The sequence below is a fragment of the Scophthalmus maximus genome, chromosome 4, assembly GCF_022379125.1.
Source record: "Scophthalmus maximus strain ysfricsl-2021 chromosome 4, ASM2237912v1, whole genome shotgun sequence".
Classification (NCBI taxonomy): Eukaryota; Metazoa; Chordata; class Actinopteri; order Pleuronectiformes; family Scophthalmidae; genus Scophthalmus; species Scophthalmus maximus.
Genome location: NC_061518.1, coordinates 14,053,233 through 14,071,530, shown reverse-complemented (window position 1 = coordinate 14,071,530; position 18,298 = coordinate 14,053,233). Strand labels below are relative to the sequence as shown.

General features: G+C 40.3%; 4 protein-coding genes across 4 annotated transcripts in view; all 4 read right to left on the bottom strand.

Annotated features, from left to right (window-relative positions):
* Positions 1-368: 368 nt before the first annotated feature.
* On the bottom strand, positions 369-4,298 carry mvda (mevalonate (diphospho) decarboxylase a). The gene is made up of 10 exons (XM_035629222.2): positions 4,103-4,298; positions 3,794-3,864; positions 3,264-3,378; positions 3,008-3,154; positions 2,611-2,810; positions 2,310-2,384; positions 1,970-2,188; positions 1,511-1,626; positions 1,289-1,397; positions 369-953 (listed from the first exon to the last, which is right to left on the bottom strand). The coding sequence occupies exons 1-10, from the start codon at positions 4,296-4,298 to the stop codon at positions 882-884; spliced, it is 1,320 nt and encodes a 439-aa protein (XP_035485115.2). The 3' UTR covers positions 369-881.
* A 685-nt stretch (positions 4,299-4,983) lies between these two features.
* On the bottom strand, positions 4,984-8,129 carry pdcd5 (programmed cell death 5). Its single transcript, XM_035628444.2, has 6 exons — positions 7,939-8,129; positions 6,640-6,680; positions 6,033-6,094; positions 5,846-5,937; positions 5,673-5,744; positions 4,984-5,591 (listed from the first exon to the last, which is right to left on the bottom strand). Exons 1-6 carry the CDS (start codon positions 8,002-8,004, stop codon positions 5,544-5,546), a joined length of 381 nt encoding a protein of 126 aa, XP_035484337.1. The 5' UTR covers positions 8,005-8,129; the 3' UTR covers positions 4,984-5,543.
* Positions 8,130-8,443: 314 nt separating this feature from the next.
* Positions 8,444-10,819, bottom strand: uraha (urate (5-hydroxyiso-) hydrolase a). The gene is made up of 4 exons (XM_035628443.2): positions 10,459-10,819; positions 9,432-9,571; positions 9,147-9,282; positions 8,444-8,965 (listed from the first exon to the last, which is right to left on the bottom strand). The coding sequence occupies exons 1-4, from the start codon at positions 10,510-10,512 to the stop codon at positions 8,876-8,878; spliced, it is 420 nt and encodes a 139-aa protein (XP_035484336.1). The 5' UTR covers positions 10,513-10,819; the 3' UTR covers positions 8,444-8,875.
* A 2,263-nt stretch (positions 10,820-13,082) lies between these two features.
* LOC118302373 (heterogeneous nuclear ribonucleoprotein C) overlaps positions 13,083-18,298 on the bottom strand; it is a 33,957-nt gene continuing 28,741 nt past the window's right edge. Inside the window, exons 4-7 of the mRNA XM_035628442.2 lie at positions 16,933-17,102; positions 16,221-16,334; positions 14,931-15,088; positions 13,083-14,395 (exon numbers count right to left, since the gene is read on the bottom strand). Of these exons, the coding sequence (XP_035484335.1) occupies positions 14,357-14,395; positions 14,931-15,088; positions 16,221-16,334; positions 16,933-17,102 (481 nt within the window). The 3' untranslated portion in view covers positions 13,083-14,356. The remainder of the gene's footprint in view (positions 14,396-14,930; positions 15,089-16,220; positions 16,335-16,932; positions 17,103-18,298) is intronic.

Sequence of the window (18,298 nt, the reverse complement as noted above, 5' to 3'; positions counted from 1 at the left end):
GGGGGCAGGGCTTACCGTAACCACGCCCCTTTTTATTCGTCATTTCCTAAACGTGTGGCACTGCACAAACCGGACAGGTAAACTAATGACCAGACACAAGTCAACATCGCTGTTGAAGATTTCTCATTTGTCCGAAAGTTAAACAATTAGTGACTTTTCTTTGTCATACATGCGACTCATGGATGTTTATTTCAAAGCACACTGAACTAAGAGACAACCGAATATGCGTCGTTAAGATTTCATTTAGCAAATTAGCTGCACTGTCCCTGAAAAAAATAGAGACAATACACAAGGAGGGCAAACTCTAGTCCAAAAGTCTTTATTAAAACTATTTAGATGACTACCCAAAAAACAAGGAGCAACCTCAGTTTTATTGACTAAAATATATATTTTATTCAATTTTATGTTCACACAAGATGAAAAACTGTGTAATGTTTGTTGCAAATCTTGAATAAGCCACGTGGAGGTGGTTAAAGTTGTAATGCTTTGGTGCATTGCTCAAAAGCACAGTGTTGGCAGTGTTGGCACACTATACAACCAGTACAGGCTCAAGTCTGTGAGCAAACCCTTAAGTCAGGCTCCTCAACCCTAAAACAATAATTGTCTCTAGATACTGAGAAATGTGGAGAACTATTCAAAAACATAGACTAGTACAGTTTGATGTCTAGACAGACTAGTTGAGTGTGAGAAATATTAGCACACATTATATTAAAAGAGGAGCCTGTGTGCTGCTGTTGTTGTGTTTTGTAAAAACCCATTTAAGACCACTTTCCTATTCACTTGAATTTTATATCCCACTCCATGTCAAATGGAACTTTATCTCTGATGAACTGGCTTCTTTATTGCTCCAAGGAACTTTGATTGTGCAGGTCCACAGGGCATCATGTAGTTTTCTTGGGCAAACCATCAGATCCAAGCAGATGATCCTCCACAACACAAGGGCCTGGTCCAGCCTTGAAAACACAACAAAAAAAGACCTGACTCTTCCCGAAGAAAAGACTCAACCTCGAGAAGTGTCTGTCTGTTAACATTCAAAATTAACCCAAGTTCAAAGTTTGTTCTTATTACATCTAAACCTGAATAACTGAATAAGGGAGGACTGTTCACGTAAAATATTCAAATGTCAAAGACTGGATTCATTCTCTGCTGTTGCATTAGTAAAGCAGAGGAACTGCTGTATGTCACAATATTTGCTACAATACTCAACCAAAGTAATGCAACACCAAGTTACATAAAAGGATGTTAAAAGGAAATGCAGACATGAATTGAAACCTGTGTATGTGTGTACCTTGGTACTAATAATGTAGCTTATTCCCTTTGGCATGGGCTCTAGACCAATAGCCTGCTCTAGATCCTTAGAAAGCGAAGCACAGCTTACAGGAAGACCTTTAATAAACCTGCAAAGAAAGAAGAAGCACATTTAAAAAAGAAAGCCACCTAATATAAACAACAGAGTCATACAGGAACAATAAGCAGTAAAGCTAAATAAGCCTGGCCACTGTCAACTCACTGTCCACCGTTGGTATCCGGGGGAAAGAAATGTTGAACCACCTGCACAAACTCAGTAACATGCTGCTGTAGCGTGAAGATCACAGCATTGGGCCCTGCATCAAAAGTGTAGGCCACCTAGAGGGAAACAAACAGAAGGTGACTGTTACATAAAGAGCTCAGCTGTGTGAACAGGAGTGAAAATTGATTAATGTATTATTGATTTATTAAAATCTAATTTGTGAAAAGAATAGAAATCAAAAATCTGTATTTATGTTATTTATTTGAAAGGGGCAGGAAATATACGATTTTCTTTCTTCCTGCTCATTTTACAGTAGTGTATTGTTTTGTTTTGTAAAACTGTGTTTGGTTTACACTGAAAGGAACAAATTAAATTATTATAAAATAAAAAATTGTGTATTCATGCAGGAAAACAATTATTTAAAAAAAGGCAAATAGACTCAAAAGGATGAATGCTCACCCTGGTCTCCCCATAGTGTCTGTTATATCGATGCACCAAGTTGATGACCTGGCGAGATACGTTATTGAGGTAGAAGATAGGAGGGTATGTGTCGAGGCAGGTGGCATGGAACTGGTTACTGTCCTTCATGGTTAGTTCAGCAAAGGCAGTGAAGTCCTTCGTCTGCACCGCTTCAATCATCTCCACCATCCGTTCTGGGACAACGGACTCAGCTCGGTGCTACACAAAGAGAAACAATTGGGGTTTAAATCAACGAACAAGCCAATTATCTCCACTCCTAACAGTACTGCCAGTAAAGTTGGTACATTCACTAAAGCATGTTGCAGCGTGAACAAATCACCTTTAAGAGACAGCTTGTTTGTACACTGGTTTGCATCCCAGAGGTGCTGCCCACTTGCTTCCGCTCAGCACTGGCCTGTGAGAAAGCACATCATATTGTGCCCAGTGTTTACCAGTCTCAATTGCATTTCTCAAGTGTGCATTTGAAGAGTAAGTTGAGAAACATGTGACACAAGAAAATCTAATTTGTAAAATGACACACAAATTATGACACAAATTAGTATTTGCCAACACTTTACTGGCTCACATTCATTTTATTCTCATTCCCCCCCACCACTCTAAACATACATAAGCAGACCTACCACTAGCACAAGGATTCGGAGGTCAGGCCAATGAGTCTCTGGCTCCACCTGCTGGGCTAGACTGTCCTTGCCGTCGTCTTTTTTCCCCATGATCCATTGCACAAACCCACCATACATACTCCTGCATGCGCTGCCTGAGCCTTGCCGAGCAATCCCAGACAACTCCCCCTCTACGCCAAACACCTGAGCTAGAGTGTAAACTGCAAAAAAGGGCAACAGAGACACTGGGATAAAGAGGAGATGTATGAAATGTGAGACAGTCAATCATTATTCTAATTATTATAATTGTGTTTGCTGCTGGATCTCGATACAAGTACTTCTGCAATAGCTTAATTTCATTCCATGCACTGAACGTATAGTTTTTTAAGTAAAAAAAAAAAGAAGCTTATACTCTTACCTAGACAAGCGAATCCAGCAGCTGAGGAGGCAAGTCCTGCAGCGGTGGGGAAGTTATTCACTGAGCAGATGTGGACTTTGTGAGACATACCGGTCAAATTCAAACCAGCTTCTCCATCATTGCGCCTCTTTCGTGCTAAACGTCGAACTTAAGACAGAACAAGGGAGAATGACATTAAAGCCTACACTCTTTGACGCTCATTTTTTCCCTCCTTTATGAGATTTATTAGAGGAAAAACAAAACAGACAGGACTCACTCTCTCTGAGACAGGACTGCAGTCTTGGATGGGTTATGTCCTCCTCTTTGCCATTGAGCCATATTCGATCCTCCTGAAAAGATCTGCTCGTTGCAACTGTTGTGGTTGTTTTCAGCTAAACAGAAACGTTGAGACAATTCAATCTATTACAACCCGTTTTCTATCTTATCTCTAATATAAAGTCACATTTCAAAACTCAAGACTCAAGATGTTTGCACATTGTATGACACAATTTATATCATCCACTCATTCAGGAACAATTCTTTTTTTAACAAATACATTTACATTTTGTCAATAACTTTTACAGTAACTTGGTCACATGGACATTGACACTGGGCTTCCAAGGCCCCTGCTGTTAGATATTACATTAGATATTTCAAGACTGACCGTTGCTTATTGAGTCTTTTTGTGATGGCAGGACAACACGGTCGTTCACTGTTGCAGCTCTGAGCAGAAGCATCACACACACACACACACACACACACACACACACACACACACACACACACACCTAATAAAAAGGTTGTTACCTGGTCTTGATGCAATGTGACACTCAAGGACGAATTAATGGGCAGAATTAAATCTTCATTTCTCTTCCCCCCTGAAAAGTCAAATAGGTTTTACACACAGTTCATAACTGAGGTACGAATCACGGAGACAATATTACAGTAATTACACTATATGAACGTTTGAAACCAAAACCCATTACCATTACCAACTAATCCCATTCGTGGCCACTATTTAAAGAAGCGATCACCATTCAGGAAACACAGGTCAGGTCGTTTGAACACGATTCGCCCCCAAGGCAACAAACCTGCTACAAAGATAAACATACTTACAGTATTTGATGACGGCTATATTCACGGGGGCGGTGCATGTCACTATGTTTGGTTTGTCCATGCTGTCCTCGGGCAGAGCTGTACGTGTAATCCAACGTTTGTCCCGGACAGCTTCACACACGACTCCTCTCGTGTTGGAAGCAGCTTCCCTGATATCGACTCGACCTCGCTGAAGCGGTGTGAGCTTTCTCCTCATTGGCCGGAGGTGAACATGTGGTTAGGTCTTCCGCCAATCAGAGCCGAGCCGTTTTGACGAAACGGACGAAACAGCCAATGGGAGATCATCTGACCACGGTCGTGCGAAAATGGAGCAAGGACAGAGACCGTCCCCCCCAAACAGCTGTCTGTATTACTTTATTAAAAATACTTTTATGTTGGTACATTTCTCAGTACATAATCTTGACTTTATGAATACTTTTCCCCACTGAGAATTCCAAAACATCCACTGCTGGCGACACAGTAAATGTTTAGCCATCTAGTAAAAGTTAAGAATTAACACTAGTATCACTAAAGTGACGTGTTTGTGAAGCAGATGTCAACTCTAAAGTCAAACAAGACGCAATTGCAAATACATATTTAAGCAATACAACCGTTATGAAAGTATTTCCCTGGGTTATTGTGGCTCATTATTATTGTGTCGACTGTGGACACAAAAGTTTGCATATTGACTCTCGTCTCACTGGACTTGACAGAATATTTCTTACACATAAAAAGTCATGTTTATTTTGATTCGAATCGACAAAAAATATTTTTATGTTCAACCCTGTGGAACGTGTGAAAAAACAAAAACAGAATTGAAACCTTTCTAAGTGGTTAAACAGTTGTTCATGTTATAACCGAATATTTTAATGGTTCACCATAAATAAATAAATAGACCGACGTGGATTTAAGGCTTGTTTTATTTTTATGTAAACCTTTAAGATACATGTCTGCAAAAAGAAAATATCCAAGTGCAACATCCAAGGCTATTCGGAAAAGGGCCCTGAATAGAGAACAATGTATTTGTACACTGAACAATCTAGATAAAATGCAACAGCAGAATTATGTTTTGCATTTTGTTTAGCTTCTAGGCTAGCTATGTCAGAAGAACAGAAACCAGCCATGGTGAAAGAAAACTACTGTGAAAGACTGGAGGAGTCACACTGTGCTATGAGTTGTCAGGGGTACAACATAAGCAGAGCCAATTTGTAGCAACAAAAATAATAATAAAAGACCACCTTATTTGACACTGTGTATTCCACCCCCCACCACTTGTGCCAAAATGTCAAATTCATGGCCTTGTGTTTCCCTCTTGGGGTTTAGTTTCCAGAGACACACAGGAACTAGTGTGGCATCCCAGGATTTAGCTAACAGGAATATGTTGGTTCGAGATGCTATCAGAGTTCAAGTAGAGCATATCCTCTCCCGATTTCTTTGCTCATTCCAGAGGTCCAATTTGAAGTTAGTAATCGTCATCATCGTCTGAGTCCATCACCCTCTGTCTGTTGAACTGACAGAGGATTAAAAAAATGTGAGCTGGACAAGAGACTGAACATGCATCAAACATATGTTACATTTCAGTGGAACTTACTTTGACAGTCATCTTTTTCTCTGTTTGCTGACTGACTTTTTCTAGGATTTCAATCAAGCCAGCCTCCGAAATCTGATAAGAGAAAATCTGTTAATTGCACTGCTGCCATGTGTGAGAATATTAACATACAGCCACATATACAATCTTTCAAGCATTAGAGGTTATTTCATTACCTTTCCCCCTAACTTTCCGAAACGAGCCATTTGAATAAGATAGTTCTCAACTGCATTGGCCTTCTCTGGCTTCACCAAAGCAAGATTGCTTACTGAAAAAAACAACAACAACACACGATTGATTAAAATTAAAAATTTAAAAGGGGAATAATAACAGGTTAAAATACAAAATTAAGAGCACACTTACATCTGGCACGGGCAGACTGGTCAAGAACTTGGGCCAATATCGAGTTCCTCATGTCTGTTTCTCTGTGAATATAGAGAAATATTATTCCCACATCAACTCTTCACACCACTTGACAGATCTCAGCCTGATATCGGTCAAAACAAAACAGTTAAATATAAAATTATCAGCTGAAAGGTAATCATCTCGGTTTCACAGGTTTAACACTGAAGAGTTCTTATTGCTTTTTAATTGTACATATAATCGGAGAGTAAACACCTAAGTGGTCCTCTCTTGGTGAGGTCATTTTAGTAACACAACAGTGCATAGCAGTGAACCTATTGAATTTTTTGGAGTATGTCTTTTCAGTGATGCACCTCTGCGTACTCGTCTCACTGCCGGCTGTTCACTGAGACACGTCATTCATCCAGCCCGGAATTCAGGCCATTTGGATGAAAATCATGCTGCAGCTTATTGTGTACCTCACTGTGATTTGGAGCAGGCTGTAACAATTAACCTTTCACGTTTTATGTGAAAGTATCACCTTATAACGTAAAGTAAAGAGGTAGAGTATATAAATGAATATTAACCACTATACTTGAAAGCATTTTGAAGGAATGAAATGTCTTACTTTTGTTTGGCCTCCTCTCCTTGCTGATTATTTGAGGCCTCCTGAAAGAACATACAATACAGCAGGTTGGAGGAAGACTACATTAATGATATATACAAGATATGCACCAAGATACGTACTGTGCACTGAGTGGCACACTTTGGTTTTGAGAAATAAACATGTCACCCCCTCGAGAACAGACTATGAAATGGTGACAAGTACTAAATGACATCAAAGTAAGGTCTGCATCTAATATTATTATTATGTTTTCTACTGTCTGCCCTTTGTTAGTTTGTTTATTTGTGTGATTTCAGTTTGATGCCAATACCAATATTAGGGATTAGAAAAATGTTTACAAAAATCCCCAAAACAAAACATAAACGCAGATACCACAATGTCTGCGAAAGGCTCATATTCGTCAATTTATCAGCCAACCGATTCATCACAGAACAAGGTAATGTCTTCACATTGTCTTTCTATCAAATCTTCACATTTGGAAAACTGGAACCAGGAAAAGTTTGGCCTTCTTTGCTTAAAAAAAAATATACTCAAATGATTATCAACGTAGTTGATAATTTGATCCACTAATCAATTCATCCACCAAGCAGTGCAGCTCTAACTGAAATATATCTATGGCTTTCCTGCACTGTATTTCCAGTAACGTATGTGCCTCTAAAACTAACACATCTGTGAAAACAGCTGAGATATTTGCCAGATCAATTCATTAATCAGACAGTGCTGAGTATTGCCAGGATGCGCAGTAATGTAACAACACACGTTGTGTACAGTTGGACAAAACCTGACAGCACTGATTGAGATCTGCATCGAACACGCTTCGTATTCACCTGATAACTTAATATTACAATATAAAGGATGCCAACATGCACCATGTTTTTAATATTGTGTAATTATGTTGATTGCTGGCAAGCAATACAGTAGAATATTTCACTCTGTATTTCTTACGTTTATTATGTACAAAGAAAGGCTGCACCCCCCTCACTTGGCAACCGACTAGATAGAAGTAGAAAGTCAGAACTCGTTCATCTCCCTCACGATGGAGCGCCGTCTCGACTCGCCGGCTCGCGGCGAGGCGACGCTCGTTCATATCGTGGTTGCTCCGTGAATCCCTGCTGATTTAACTCGACGTGTTTGCGTCGAGCTGGACGTGTTGTGCGCGAGGAGGTGTGATCTCCGTGTGACAGTTGAGTGTGTTGAGCGCTGGTGACTGATGTAGCTTCACTAGCTAGCAGCACACGGTCGCAGCATCTCCTTATAAGGCGGACGCGCGCGCGCGCTCCCCGGCTCGTGCTCTCGGCTTACCCCGTGCTTCGCCTGCAGTTCCGCCATCCTCTGCCGCCGAATTGCCTCTAATTCGTCGTCTGCCATGTTTTCCCACAGAAGTATGGACCGGAAAGGCTGAAAGAGGTTGCGTTAGCGTGCTAGGCTAGAATCCACAGTGCTCTCCCATCAGAGCCAAGGCCCTACCCAGCTCCAGGAAGGGTAATCAATCAGTCGAGGGAGCAGATCCAACTAACAGGGTAAAGCAGTCGAGCACAGAGCACGAAAAGATGATGTGGTAGAAACATGGCTAGAATATAATGTAATATAGTATAATGTTATATAATGTGATATAATACACCATAACATACTGTAATGTAAAGTTATGTAACATCATTTAATATAACACAACACAACATAATATATTGTAATTTAATGTAATGTAATATAATGTAACAAAACAAGAACATTACCTTGATTATAGTAGATGACAGAATGTTTGTGCCATATGATTTGTCAGAAATTCCTCTACGACGGCGACACAGTACATAATGCAATAGAATTTATTGAATAGTGTCTATACCACATGTCCATTTTGGTCTGTTATATTTGTTATGAAATACCAAAGGTTCCAGGTTCACTTATATGTTTACAAAGGAAAAACACATTTGAGAGTGAATACCATATTTAAAAGTTTACTTAAGACATTGTATGTAGTGACTTAAAAAGTAGATTCGATATATTATGCTAACCCAAGTGCAGTGTATATCAGTTATATGGTTTATTTACTTTCAGTTTGTTGTATTGCATATAGCATTATTAAAACATATACATTTTTCACTTGCAGCATTGTGTCTCATCATTGTGTGACATTTCAGCTGGCACTGACATGACAGTTTCTGGGCAAGTTGCCTCTGCCTGTGGTGTGTGAGACTGCTGATAGATGGAGGTAGCCCCAGGATCTCCTCACATCTGATCTCTAGCTCCCTCTGTATGTACTGTATGAGAAACGACTCAGCAGCAGAGGGACGTGGTACTTCTGACCAGGGTCATTTATAGTAAAGACAATCTGAAACCAAACAGACCAGAAGAGATCAATAATTACAGGCAGGACTGATTGTCACCGTGGTCAAGATAATTGATTTGTGTCATATGGGTACAACTTAAAAGAGGATGCAAATTCTCTGACCCAGTAGCAAAAATATGGCAACTGAGGAAGTTAAGATGTCAACACAAAAACCTTTGCTCACCTCAACATAGGGGTAAAAGCAGGTCTCTCCCATACTCTCCCAGTACTGAGCAGTCTCAAAATGTATTCTGTACACACCAGGTGTAAACTGTTCTTTTGTGATGAGTCCTGGGCAACGTCCATCATCATTAGTGGTCCTGTTGAGACAACATCAAATTCAAGATCTGTCAACAAAGATATGAATATCTCAAGAGTAATGTTTAAGATTCTCGAATGGACATATGTATCTGTGATCTGTTATATCTGTTATCTGTTAATATCTGTGATCTGTTTTTCAGGTTATTACCCAGTGGTTATCAGTGTCCAGGCATCCGTGGAGGGGACATGTCGATAAAGGCAGAGGGCCATGTTTGAACCAGGTAAGCCCGTGGCGATGTTCAGCACATGGGTGGTAAGCGGATTGGGTGAGCCTGCCATTGCTGTGCTCTACGGAACAAGGTGGTAAAATGGATCAGATTTAATCGGAAATTCCTCACATGTTGTACTCTTCTACCAGCAAAATTATATTCATGCAGTTTTGTCAAATAAACACTGAATTCATGTGATTTTTAATTATCTTTGGCAGGTTATTCGAAATGGACACGATCCCATTGAATTTTATATATGATAGCTCTATCTGAGTTGTCAGACAATCACCAAGAAAGACTATGAGAGTGATTTGATGTATGGATTTGAGTTATTTGCCTTATTCCTTCATCAGTAATGAAAAGTGAGTCAAGTAAAGATCGGAGTAAAGCAGTTTTGCCTCAGAACATCACAGACAATGTGACAATGATTATTTTTCATCCAGCTTTGTAGTTTTGTCTGTCATCTAATGAAATTTGAAATGTTGAAAAAAAGAGAGCTGACCATGCAAGTGGTCAGTGATTTATAACGTAATATCCTGAGGATAATTAGATGACAGGATATTTCATTAAATCGAATTATCAGAGGTTAGTTTGATATAGTAAGTAAAGTAAGTAGTACATTTATTTGTATAGGACAAAATCGTTGCTTGACATCGATTAAAACACAGAATCAAAGAAAATCATAGATAGTAAAAGTTAAAATCATAACAACAACATTGCCATTGATAGTTAGTTGACAATAATAACCCCTGACTGTAAAATGTAGATGTAATGTAAATGGATACAGTGGACATAAGATTTCACAGTGATGCGTCTGAAAAATACCTACTTCATGTAGTTGCTATATAATACGGTAATCAGTACAATACAACATATTCAATGTCTGAGGCTATCTTGCTTTGCATTCATACTGTTAAGTTAAAATCTTCTATTCTATTAAATATGTTTCAAGAGTTTAGTGCTTACCTTATTTTCAGCCACAATATGACCCTTTAGTTTCTGCAGCCTGTTCTCACTCATGTGCACCGATGAATGGAATCCAAACTGGGTCAGCAGTTTTAACTGAGAAATGTAATTTTATGGTTTATATAACAGCATCAGACTTGTATCACATTACCTTCGCAAAGTTTTTCACACTGCCCTATTGAGTATGGCGCTCGATAGACATGTGCTTATCTCTTTGTCAACAGAAAACCGGTTTTGCAAGAGTTACTTTGCGCCTCGAGCACTTTGAACTTAGTGAAAACGGATGATCACAGTCAACTGCTTTGAGGCTGCGGCTCATGTGAATTGGCACAACTGACGGTAGCAAAAGGTACAAAGGCTTTTACTTTCTGACATTATGTGTGTGTGACTGCAGAGTAAGAAACCCTTGTTACATATCCTAGCCTACAACTTCCTGCTTCTTCAAATTGATTCACTGACAGACATGTGCTCTGTTGCCTCCCCCACACCAACAACGCCTATTATAATGAAGCAGGGCTGGACTGGCACCAAAAATCGGCCATGGCATTTTTGGCCCAGGCGGCCCACCACAATCCAGTAGGCACCAACTTTTTTTTCGTTACTTCTAGTTACTTCTAGTTACTTGTCGTTACTTTTCATTACTTTTCGTTACTTTAGTTGCAAAAATGTGCATCTGAACAATTTCAGAACACAAAACATTGGTGGAGAAAACTGAAAAAACTAAGCGAGGCGGCACTTCAGCCCTGGAGAAGGTGAAACCTATCCAGTGTAGTGACAGGTAACGCTCCACCAGTAAAATGAAATAGCCCCGTCAATATTTTCTAATTCTCAATAATCTATCAGTAGTGGGTCTGGGTCCTGATCCGGACCACGGTCGGCCTATTAGTGACCCCTGCTTTAGTTACTTTAATTAATTTCCGTTACTTTAATTACTTTCTAATTTGCCTGCATCCTGCTGTGTATTCTGAAAATAAGAACGTAACAGTTTCAAATTTATCAAATATTTTTCCTGTTAGGTAATAAATTTAAGGCTTAATATTATGTCGCATTTCTTCTTCCAACTCCAAATCTCTTTGCATTTAAACTCTGCACAAAAATCACATCTCCAGATTTTAGTACTCAAAGAAATTCTCACCTGTGAACAATCTCCAGTAGGTCAGAACTTTGCCGAAACTAACCCCAGCACTGAGGGAAAGAGGTGTTCAAAGAGGTATAACTGGATCTAATAATCCACTGTCTCTCAAAGCAAGCAATGTGATATTCACCATTATGAGGTACAGCATCTGGCCGCTTGGTGTGCTGACAATAACCTGCTCCTCAACACCAGCAAGACGAAGGAGCTCATCGTGGACTTCAGGAGAAAAAGAGGAAGCACGCACAATCCCATTCACATCAACGGGATAGCTGTTGAACGTGTCTCCAGCTTCAAGTTCCTGGGGACCCACATCACAGAGGACCTCTCCTGGTCCACTAACACCTCCAGTCTGGTTAAGAAGGCCCACCAACGCCTATTTTTCCTGAGGACACTGAAGAGACACCACCTGTCTTCAGCTGTACTGACTAACTTCTACCGCTGTGTGATCGAGAGCATCCTGACCAGCTGTGTCACAGTCTGGTACGGAAACTGCTCTGTCGCAGACCGTAAGGCGATACAGCGGGTGGTAAAAACTGCCCAGCGCATCACAAGGTGTCCACTTCCCGCCATTGAGGACGTCCAGAGGAAACGCTGTCTGCGTCGAGCCCGCAGCATCCTTAAAGACCCCTCCCACCCTGCCCACGAACTGTTTGTCCTCTTGCCCTCTGGTAGGCGCTACAGAAGCCTTCGGACCAGAACCAGCAGACTGAAGAACAGCTTTTTCCCCAGAGCTGTTTCTCTATTGAACTCTGCCCCCCGAACTCTGAACTCTGTCTCCCTTCCGAACTCTGCCCCCCGCTGACCCCCCTGCCCCTGCATATCTCCTCACACCCATCATCCCCCCACCACTCCTCCTGGTCACACACACACACATCTCTCATCCACCTGTATTATTGTCCACTGCAACTAAATCTGTATAGTATGTTCATATCACCTCAATAAGTTATCGACCTGTACATTTGTCCATATTCTGTATATTCTGTATATTATCTGTTACCTAGCATAGCATGTTCACTGCACCTTAATCTGTATATTATAATCTGTAGAATACACTTATACTTATATTTATAGTATTTATTTATATTTATAGCATCCCATTAATCCTATCTGTAAATTCTGTAATTACTTTTGTACATAGCACAGACTCTTGCACTATCTGCTTATTGCACTTCTGGTGAGATGCCAAACCTCATTTCGTTACTCTGTACTTGTATATGTGTAATGACAATAAAGTTGAATCTCATCTCTCATCTCATCTCATGAGGTCTCCTATGTACTGCCCAGTTCAATTACTGCATGATACATTTGATTTTCTCCATATATAAGTTGAGAACTTTAGTTAATCTGCATATGTGGTCCAGTGTGAGTAATGTGCAGTGCTGGTTTTATGATTTCCCATTTTCACATAATTTCCAATCAATTTCTTTTTCATTATTTCCTCTGTCTGTTTCTGGTCTTTCAGAATAAAAGCACACCACAGTAAACTGCGTATAGTCAATATGAAAATACTTTTACTACTGTGACAATGAGTATTTCCACTTGGCTTATCTTAACATCGCAAACAAAAACATGTAACACTATAAGAATTATGATAACATCATTGTTTAAAAAAAGGAGAAGATAAATCCTAAAGCAACACTAAAATCAGACAGCTGAACAATTACAGTAAGGTTTTACAATAATACACAATGTTACACACTGACCTGGGCTTTGCATGTAAGTGCCAAATACATATGGGAAGAGAATTGCAACAATCCTCTAATACATCTGTATAACATTTCTTTCAGAAGTACACACAGAGAAGTAGCTTACTGAAACTTACAAGCACAAAAAATCAAACTCTTTTTCTCTCTGAATGATGTGATACAATGAAGAAAATCTGACAGTTGACTGTCAACTTCTCCAGAGATCAAATTTGAGCACACATGTTGTTTGCTTTCACAAGTCAAAATACTTTGAGATCCACAAAGTGGATTTTTACATTTACCCTACATGCACACAATATTCCAGTTTTACCCTTATATTAAAATTGACAATAATATTAAACTTAACTGTTTACATGGTTTATAATAGCTCATGATTCATTAGTATTACTGCTTTTATATTATTTGTGCATTATCTCATTAAAGATGAATAAAAACTTAAAATAAAATAATAACTTTTAAAGAGAAAGTAAATGCTTTCATTTTCATTTGAAATATTTTCCTTAGTTGTTTCTTTTTTTGGGAGAAACTGTTGAAGCAGCAGAAAGTTTATATCACCATAACTACACATAGATTATTACTGCATAGTGTCATTCTTCATGTGCGGTCTGAATTCAAGAATACTAACTGATAAGCTGGTTATGTAATGTTTAATTAGAGAACTGTATTTTCTAATTGGAATTAATACTGGAATATTGGTGTTTGTGCAAACCCACTCATGCAGAAGAACAGGTTAAATTAACCTGCTTTCATCCATTCTTTATTATTACTTTCTAGATTGAATCACGACTCACTCTCTCAGGCTATCATCCATTCCTGTCGATTAGATCCACATATATGCGTGAGTCATCTGCGTCAATGTTTTTGTTTTACTTTAAAGTACAGTCATGGAAACCAAGCTGCTGTTATATACAGTTAAATGTATTGTGTTATCTGATATGTACACCCATTTGGGGAACGAAGCCTCTGATATGACTTGGTGGTTGTTGTTCTCTTGTTGCTCTCTTCCTCAGCGTTTGGCACTTAATCCACGTATCCTACGTCTTCTGAGTTTCCGCCCTCATATTTCCTCCTCAGGGTCGGAGCTGTGGTTGCTCATCTTTGACAGACAGACAAACAATGAGACAGGACAGTGAGGGGGAAAAATACAGAGAGACATTTCATTAAATTGCAAGCTCAGAATGACAAAGTAGAATTTCATTATGTAAAGTATAAACTGATTTCTCAGTAGTTACTTCATGTCCGCTTGTGTCACATGGCTAAGACATCTGGTTGTCTTGTCTGTGTAAAGAACACTTTTTTCTTGAAATCAAACATGGCTAATCAATTTAAAATTCAAATCTGGTCTCTGGATACGTTTAAGCTTCTGTGGGAGTTTTTCTTATTTGTTATTGTTTTAACTTTAGGAACAATTTATAAATTTCTATCTACAAAAAGGGCCCAGACAGAAGAAGAACCACCTCTTTTAACAAAAACAGTTTTTGCACCATTTTTGACATTTGTCATGCATCTCAATAATATCACTGGAAATTGGTGTCATGCTGCAAGGGCAATAGAGCAATGAGGGCTCTCCCTGGCCAATGTATTTTGCAGTAATTCATAAAAAGGTACACCTAATCTTACGACGCATTTACCGTGTGGTGGTCATCATCGGGCTCCCTCAGGCCAGGGCTCTCCCTGTGGATTCGATGGCGGGAGCTGGGTGGAGAGAGGGAGGAGAGGGAGTGCTCGGGGCTGCTGGCAGACAGAGCATACGGGGAGCCAGCTGGACTGTCCTCTCTCAGGGGAGACCCTACAACACAGACGTCAACACACAGAATTTTGATGAAAACAGTGTGGTTTGGTTGTTAGGTCCTGTTTTGGATTGGACATGTATGTGAAGAAAATGTGGCTCAAAGACAAAAGAGTCTGTGACATTGTACCAGATGACAGAAAACATGAGTGGGAGTGACAGGATGAAAGACAGACGAGGAAGTATAACACGGGGGAGGAGAGGAGAGACAGCAGGGCTACATAGTGAGGGACGGGGGAATCAAGTCGAGCTGGAGATAAATTAATACGAAGATGAGGGCTATCAATCGTCCAAGGTCATTCAAAGTAGATGGGAGAACACACACATGCTCATGCACTTTTCTGTCTGTGTTCACCCACAGCGGCTAAACTGCAGAAGCCACAGTTGTCACATACTGTTGATTTGTTCATTCAGCACAATGCTTTTGTGATGACCTTTAGTTTCAAGGTTAAAGCACTTTGTTTATTTAGTGTAGGCAACTGAGGGCATAGAGCTTAGAGGAAGGTGCACGGCACAAAACGAGTGTTGTTAATTGTGTTGTTTGATTTATGATTACTTTAATTAAGATTGCAGTAAAAGCAATTTCCTAAAGAAGGATAACACAGCATTGATTCATCCATTCTCTGAACTGAGCGTTACTGAATTGTTTTCAGATGTCCACACGAGGGCAGCAGCAGCTCTTCCAACCGAGCACACAGCGCTGCCGCCAGTCTCGCTCCCTGATATTTGTGTTTCCTGAAGCTTCATCGGTCAGTCACTTCAACCAAACACTTGGTTCAGCATGTTCCATAATTTGCTAACAACCATAAATCTAGATGCAGCCACACTTATTTTTCCCATTGAGCCGACATAAAAAAAAAATCCTGACTTGAGGAAAATAATTGAATTGTCAGGTATAACAGGAGGGACCAGTGGCTGGTGCAGCAGCGCATTACCACCCAGCATTCTCCCTGCAGCACAGGCCCTGAATCATTTTGATTGGGGTTGTGACTGGTGCAGCTAATCAAGCAGGAATCTGAAAGTGGCATACCACTAGAGTCCACCTTAAAATGTTTTTGATGCACGAATAGATTCGCTATCACCCAGTTTCACAGCCACCCGCCTCCACCGTCTGCCTGAATGAGCGTCTCACCTTTGTGGTCGTTCCTGTGTGTGTCCATCCTTTCAAGACTGTCGAGCAGCCCATCGATCTGTGTCTTTATCAGAGTCAGCTCCTTTTTAATCACCTGCAACTCCTCCATGCCCACTGCAAAAAGAGAGAGGGGGGGAGAGAGAGTTTGTTGAGACACGTCTCCTGGCTACAGACCCCAGTTTAGAGTATATTACATTGAATAGAAAATAGAATAGAAAGTAATAGGACTGGAATTTCACTGAAATTCAACTTGAACTTTTTATTCTTTGCTTCCGCATTGTTGTTGATGATTGACAAAAATTGTGGGGTGGTGGTGGTGGTGGAAGGGGTGAACATTTTTTCGCCCCTCTGAAGGGGGGCATGCCAGAGAAAGTTTGAGAACCACTGACCTAGAAACTGTGTGTGAAGACTACACAGAGCATATTGGAACTTTGATTACTTTGTACTGAAAGGATGAGAAGCAAAGGATCAACTGAGCCAGTAACTTCCTGTGTATGAAACGCTGCAGGGCTGCTTTCTATCAGACATTTTAAATGTAATAAGCATTTAAGTAAAAAATGCAGAGAGACTGACCATTCCATTCAAGACTTTCAGACAAACAGTGTGAAGCTGCAGCGTCTGACGCATCCTTACTCTGAGACCTCGAATGAAAGGAGCTTCAAGCAGCCTTACTTCAGTCACATCTCACTTGCGGTCCGGTCGTATTACTCACACTTGGCTGTGGTTGAACTGGTGGAGTGGGCTCTGGAGCTTTTGGAGTGGGTTCTGTCTCGACTGCGTCTGTGCCTGGAGGAGTAGGAAGAGGAACGGGGTCGCTTGGCCACGCTGGGTCCCAGGGACAACGGAGACAGGGATGCCGGCACACGCTGGTAGTCATACACCCTGGAAATAAAACAAATCATCTTTATCAATCAGTGTTAATGCAGCTAGTTGTGTTTCCACTGAATGTGTAGGTGACCTGTGCTTTTATGCAGCCCAATCCTCACAAGGAGCTAGAAGCAATTTGGTTAGCAAAGTGAAGTGGGCAGACAGCAGAGATAGTGTGAGCTGTCCTCAGCTTCTGTTCTGGGTGAGAAGGCAAAGTCCAAGGTCTTTAAAGCCATCTCCAGGTGGCAATTCTCAAAAGATCACTTAACTCTTCAACCAGATCGATACAGAGCTTTCACAAATGTCTGGTCAGATTAGGAGCCTTGTTTACTTATAGGACAAAAGGGATATTGGATAGTTCATGTGAATTTTAGACTATTTCACTGTGACAATTGTCTTGTATCGATGCTTGTATTTGTTGTTTACTTTGTTAAAATGAAAAAAAAGAAAAGGCATTTCTTTAAGTAAAACTGTGGGTTAATATCTAAACAGTGGCACTAATATCTAAAAATTCAACAACACCGAGCTAAAACAAGGCTACAGGTGCTACAGGTTAGGAGCTGAAATTAAGTATATATATAGTTATTGATTGGTATAGTTAGTGATTGGTATATATATATATATATATATATTCATTTCAGTATATTAATGTCCATATCTGTTCATATGGATGTTTATATTCTTTGTTCATTTGTCTTTTACTTTCTATCTCTGTCTCTCCCTCTCTTGTGTGCTGGCAGTGCCTCGTCCCTGTGGACAGCTCCATGTTTCTATCTGTCACTGAATGTAATTGGTTCTGTCAGGGCCAATCAATAGCTCCCCGCCATGCTAACAGCGCTGGCGACAGGAGGTGTATCACAGTCAAACTCTAGTGGTCACAGAAATGAATCTGTGTGTGTGTGTGTGTGTGTGTGTGTGTGTGTGTGTGTGAGTGCACATGCGTGTGCGTGTGGGTGTGTGTGTGTGTGTTTGTTTCAATAGAAATACAGACAGTGTTGTGATTCACTGACCCAGTGACCAGGTGAAACACAAGTACAGGATCAAAACAAACCAATCTTTACGGGGCAAAGCTACAGAGAGGGTAGGACCTAGGGCAAACCAAATCTATAAATAATTCTTCCTAAGGTTTCTGTGGACTTGTAGCCACCACAGATTGAAGAAAAAAATGACTAAGAGACTTACAAATCTGACCACGGATTCAGACTCTCTGT

Coding starts and splice junctions, on each gene's coding strand:
- mvda (XM_035629222.2), bottom strand. CDS start 4,298: ATGAGGAGAAAGCTCACACCGCTTCAGCGAGGTCGAGTCGATATCAGG. Junction 1,627..1,969: donor GACACTATGGGGAGACCAGG/GTGAGCATTCAT, acceptor GTTTCCCTCTAG/GTGGCCTACACTTTTGATGC. Junction 954..1,288: donor GCTACATTATTAGTACCAAG/GTACACACATAC, acceptor TGTGTTTTCAAG/GCTGGACCAGGCCCTTGTGT.
- pdcd5 (XM_035628444.2), bottom strand. CDS start 8,004: ATGGCAGACGACGAATTAGAGGCAATTCGGCGGCAGAGGATGGCGGAA. Junction 6,681..7,938: donor AACTGCAGGCGAAGCACGGG/GTAAGCCGAGAG, acceptor ATGTTCTTTCAG/GAGGCCTCAAATAATCAGCA. Junction 6,095..6,639: donor GGAGAGGAGGCCAAACAAAA/GTAAGACATTTC, acceptor CTATATTCACAG/AGAAACAGACATGAGGAACT.
- uraha (XM_035628443.2), bottom strand. CDS start 10,512: ATGAGTGAGAACAGGCTGCAGAAACTAAAGGGTCATATTGTGGCTGAA. Junction 9,572..10,458: donor ATATTGTGGCTGAAAATAAG/GTAAGCACTAAA, acceptor CTTGTTCCGTAG/AGCACAGCAATGGCAGGCTC. Junction 8,966..9,146: donor GCTTTTACCCCTATGTTGAG/GTGAGCAAAGGT, acceptor GTTTGGTTTCAG/ATTGTCTTTACTATAAATGA.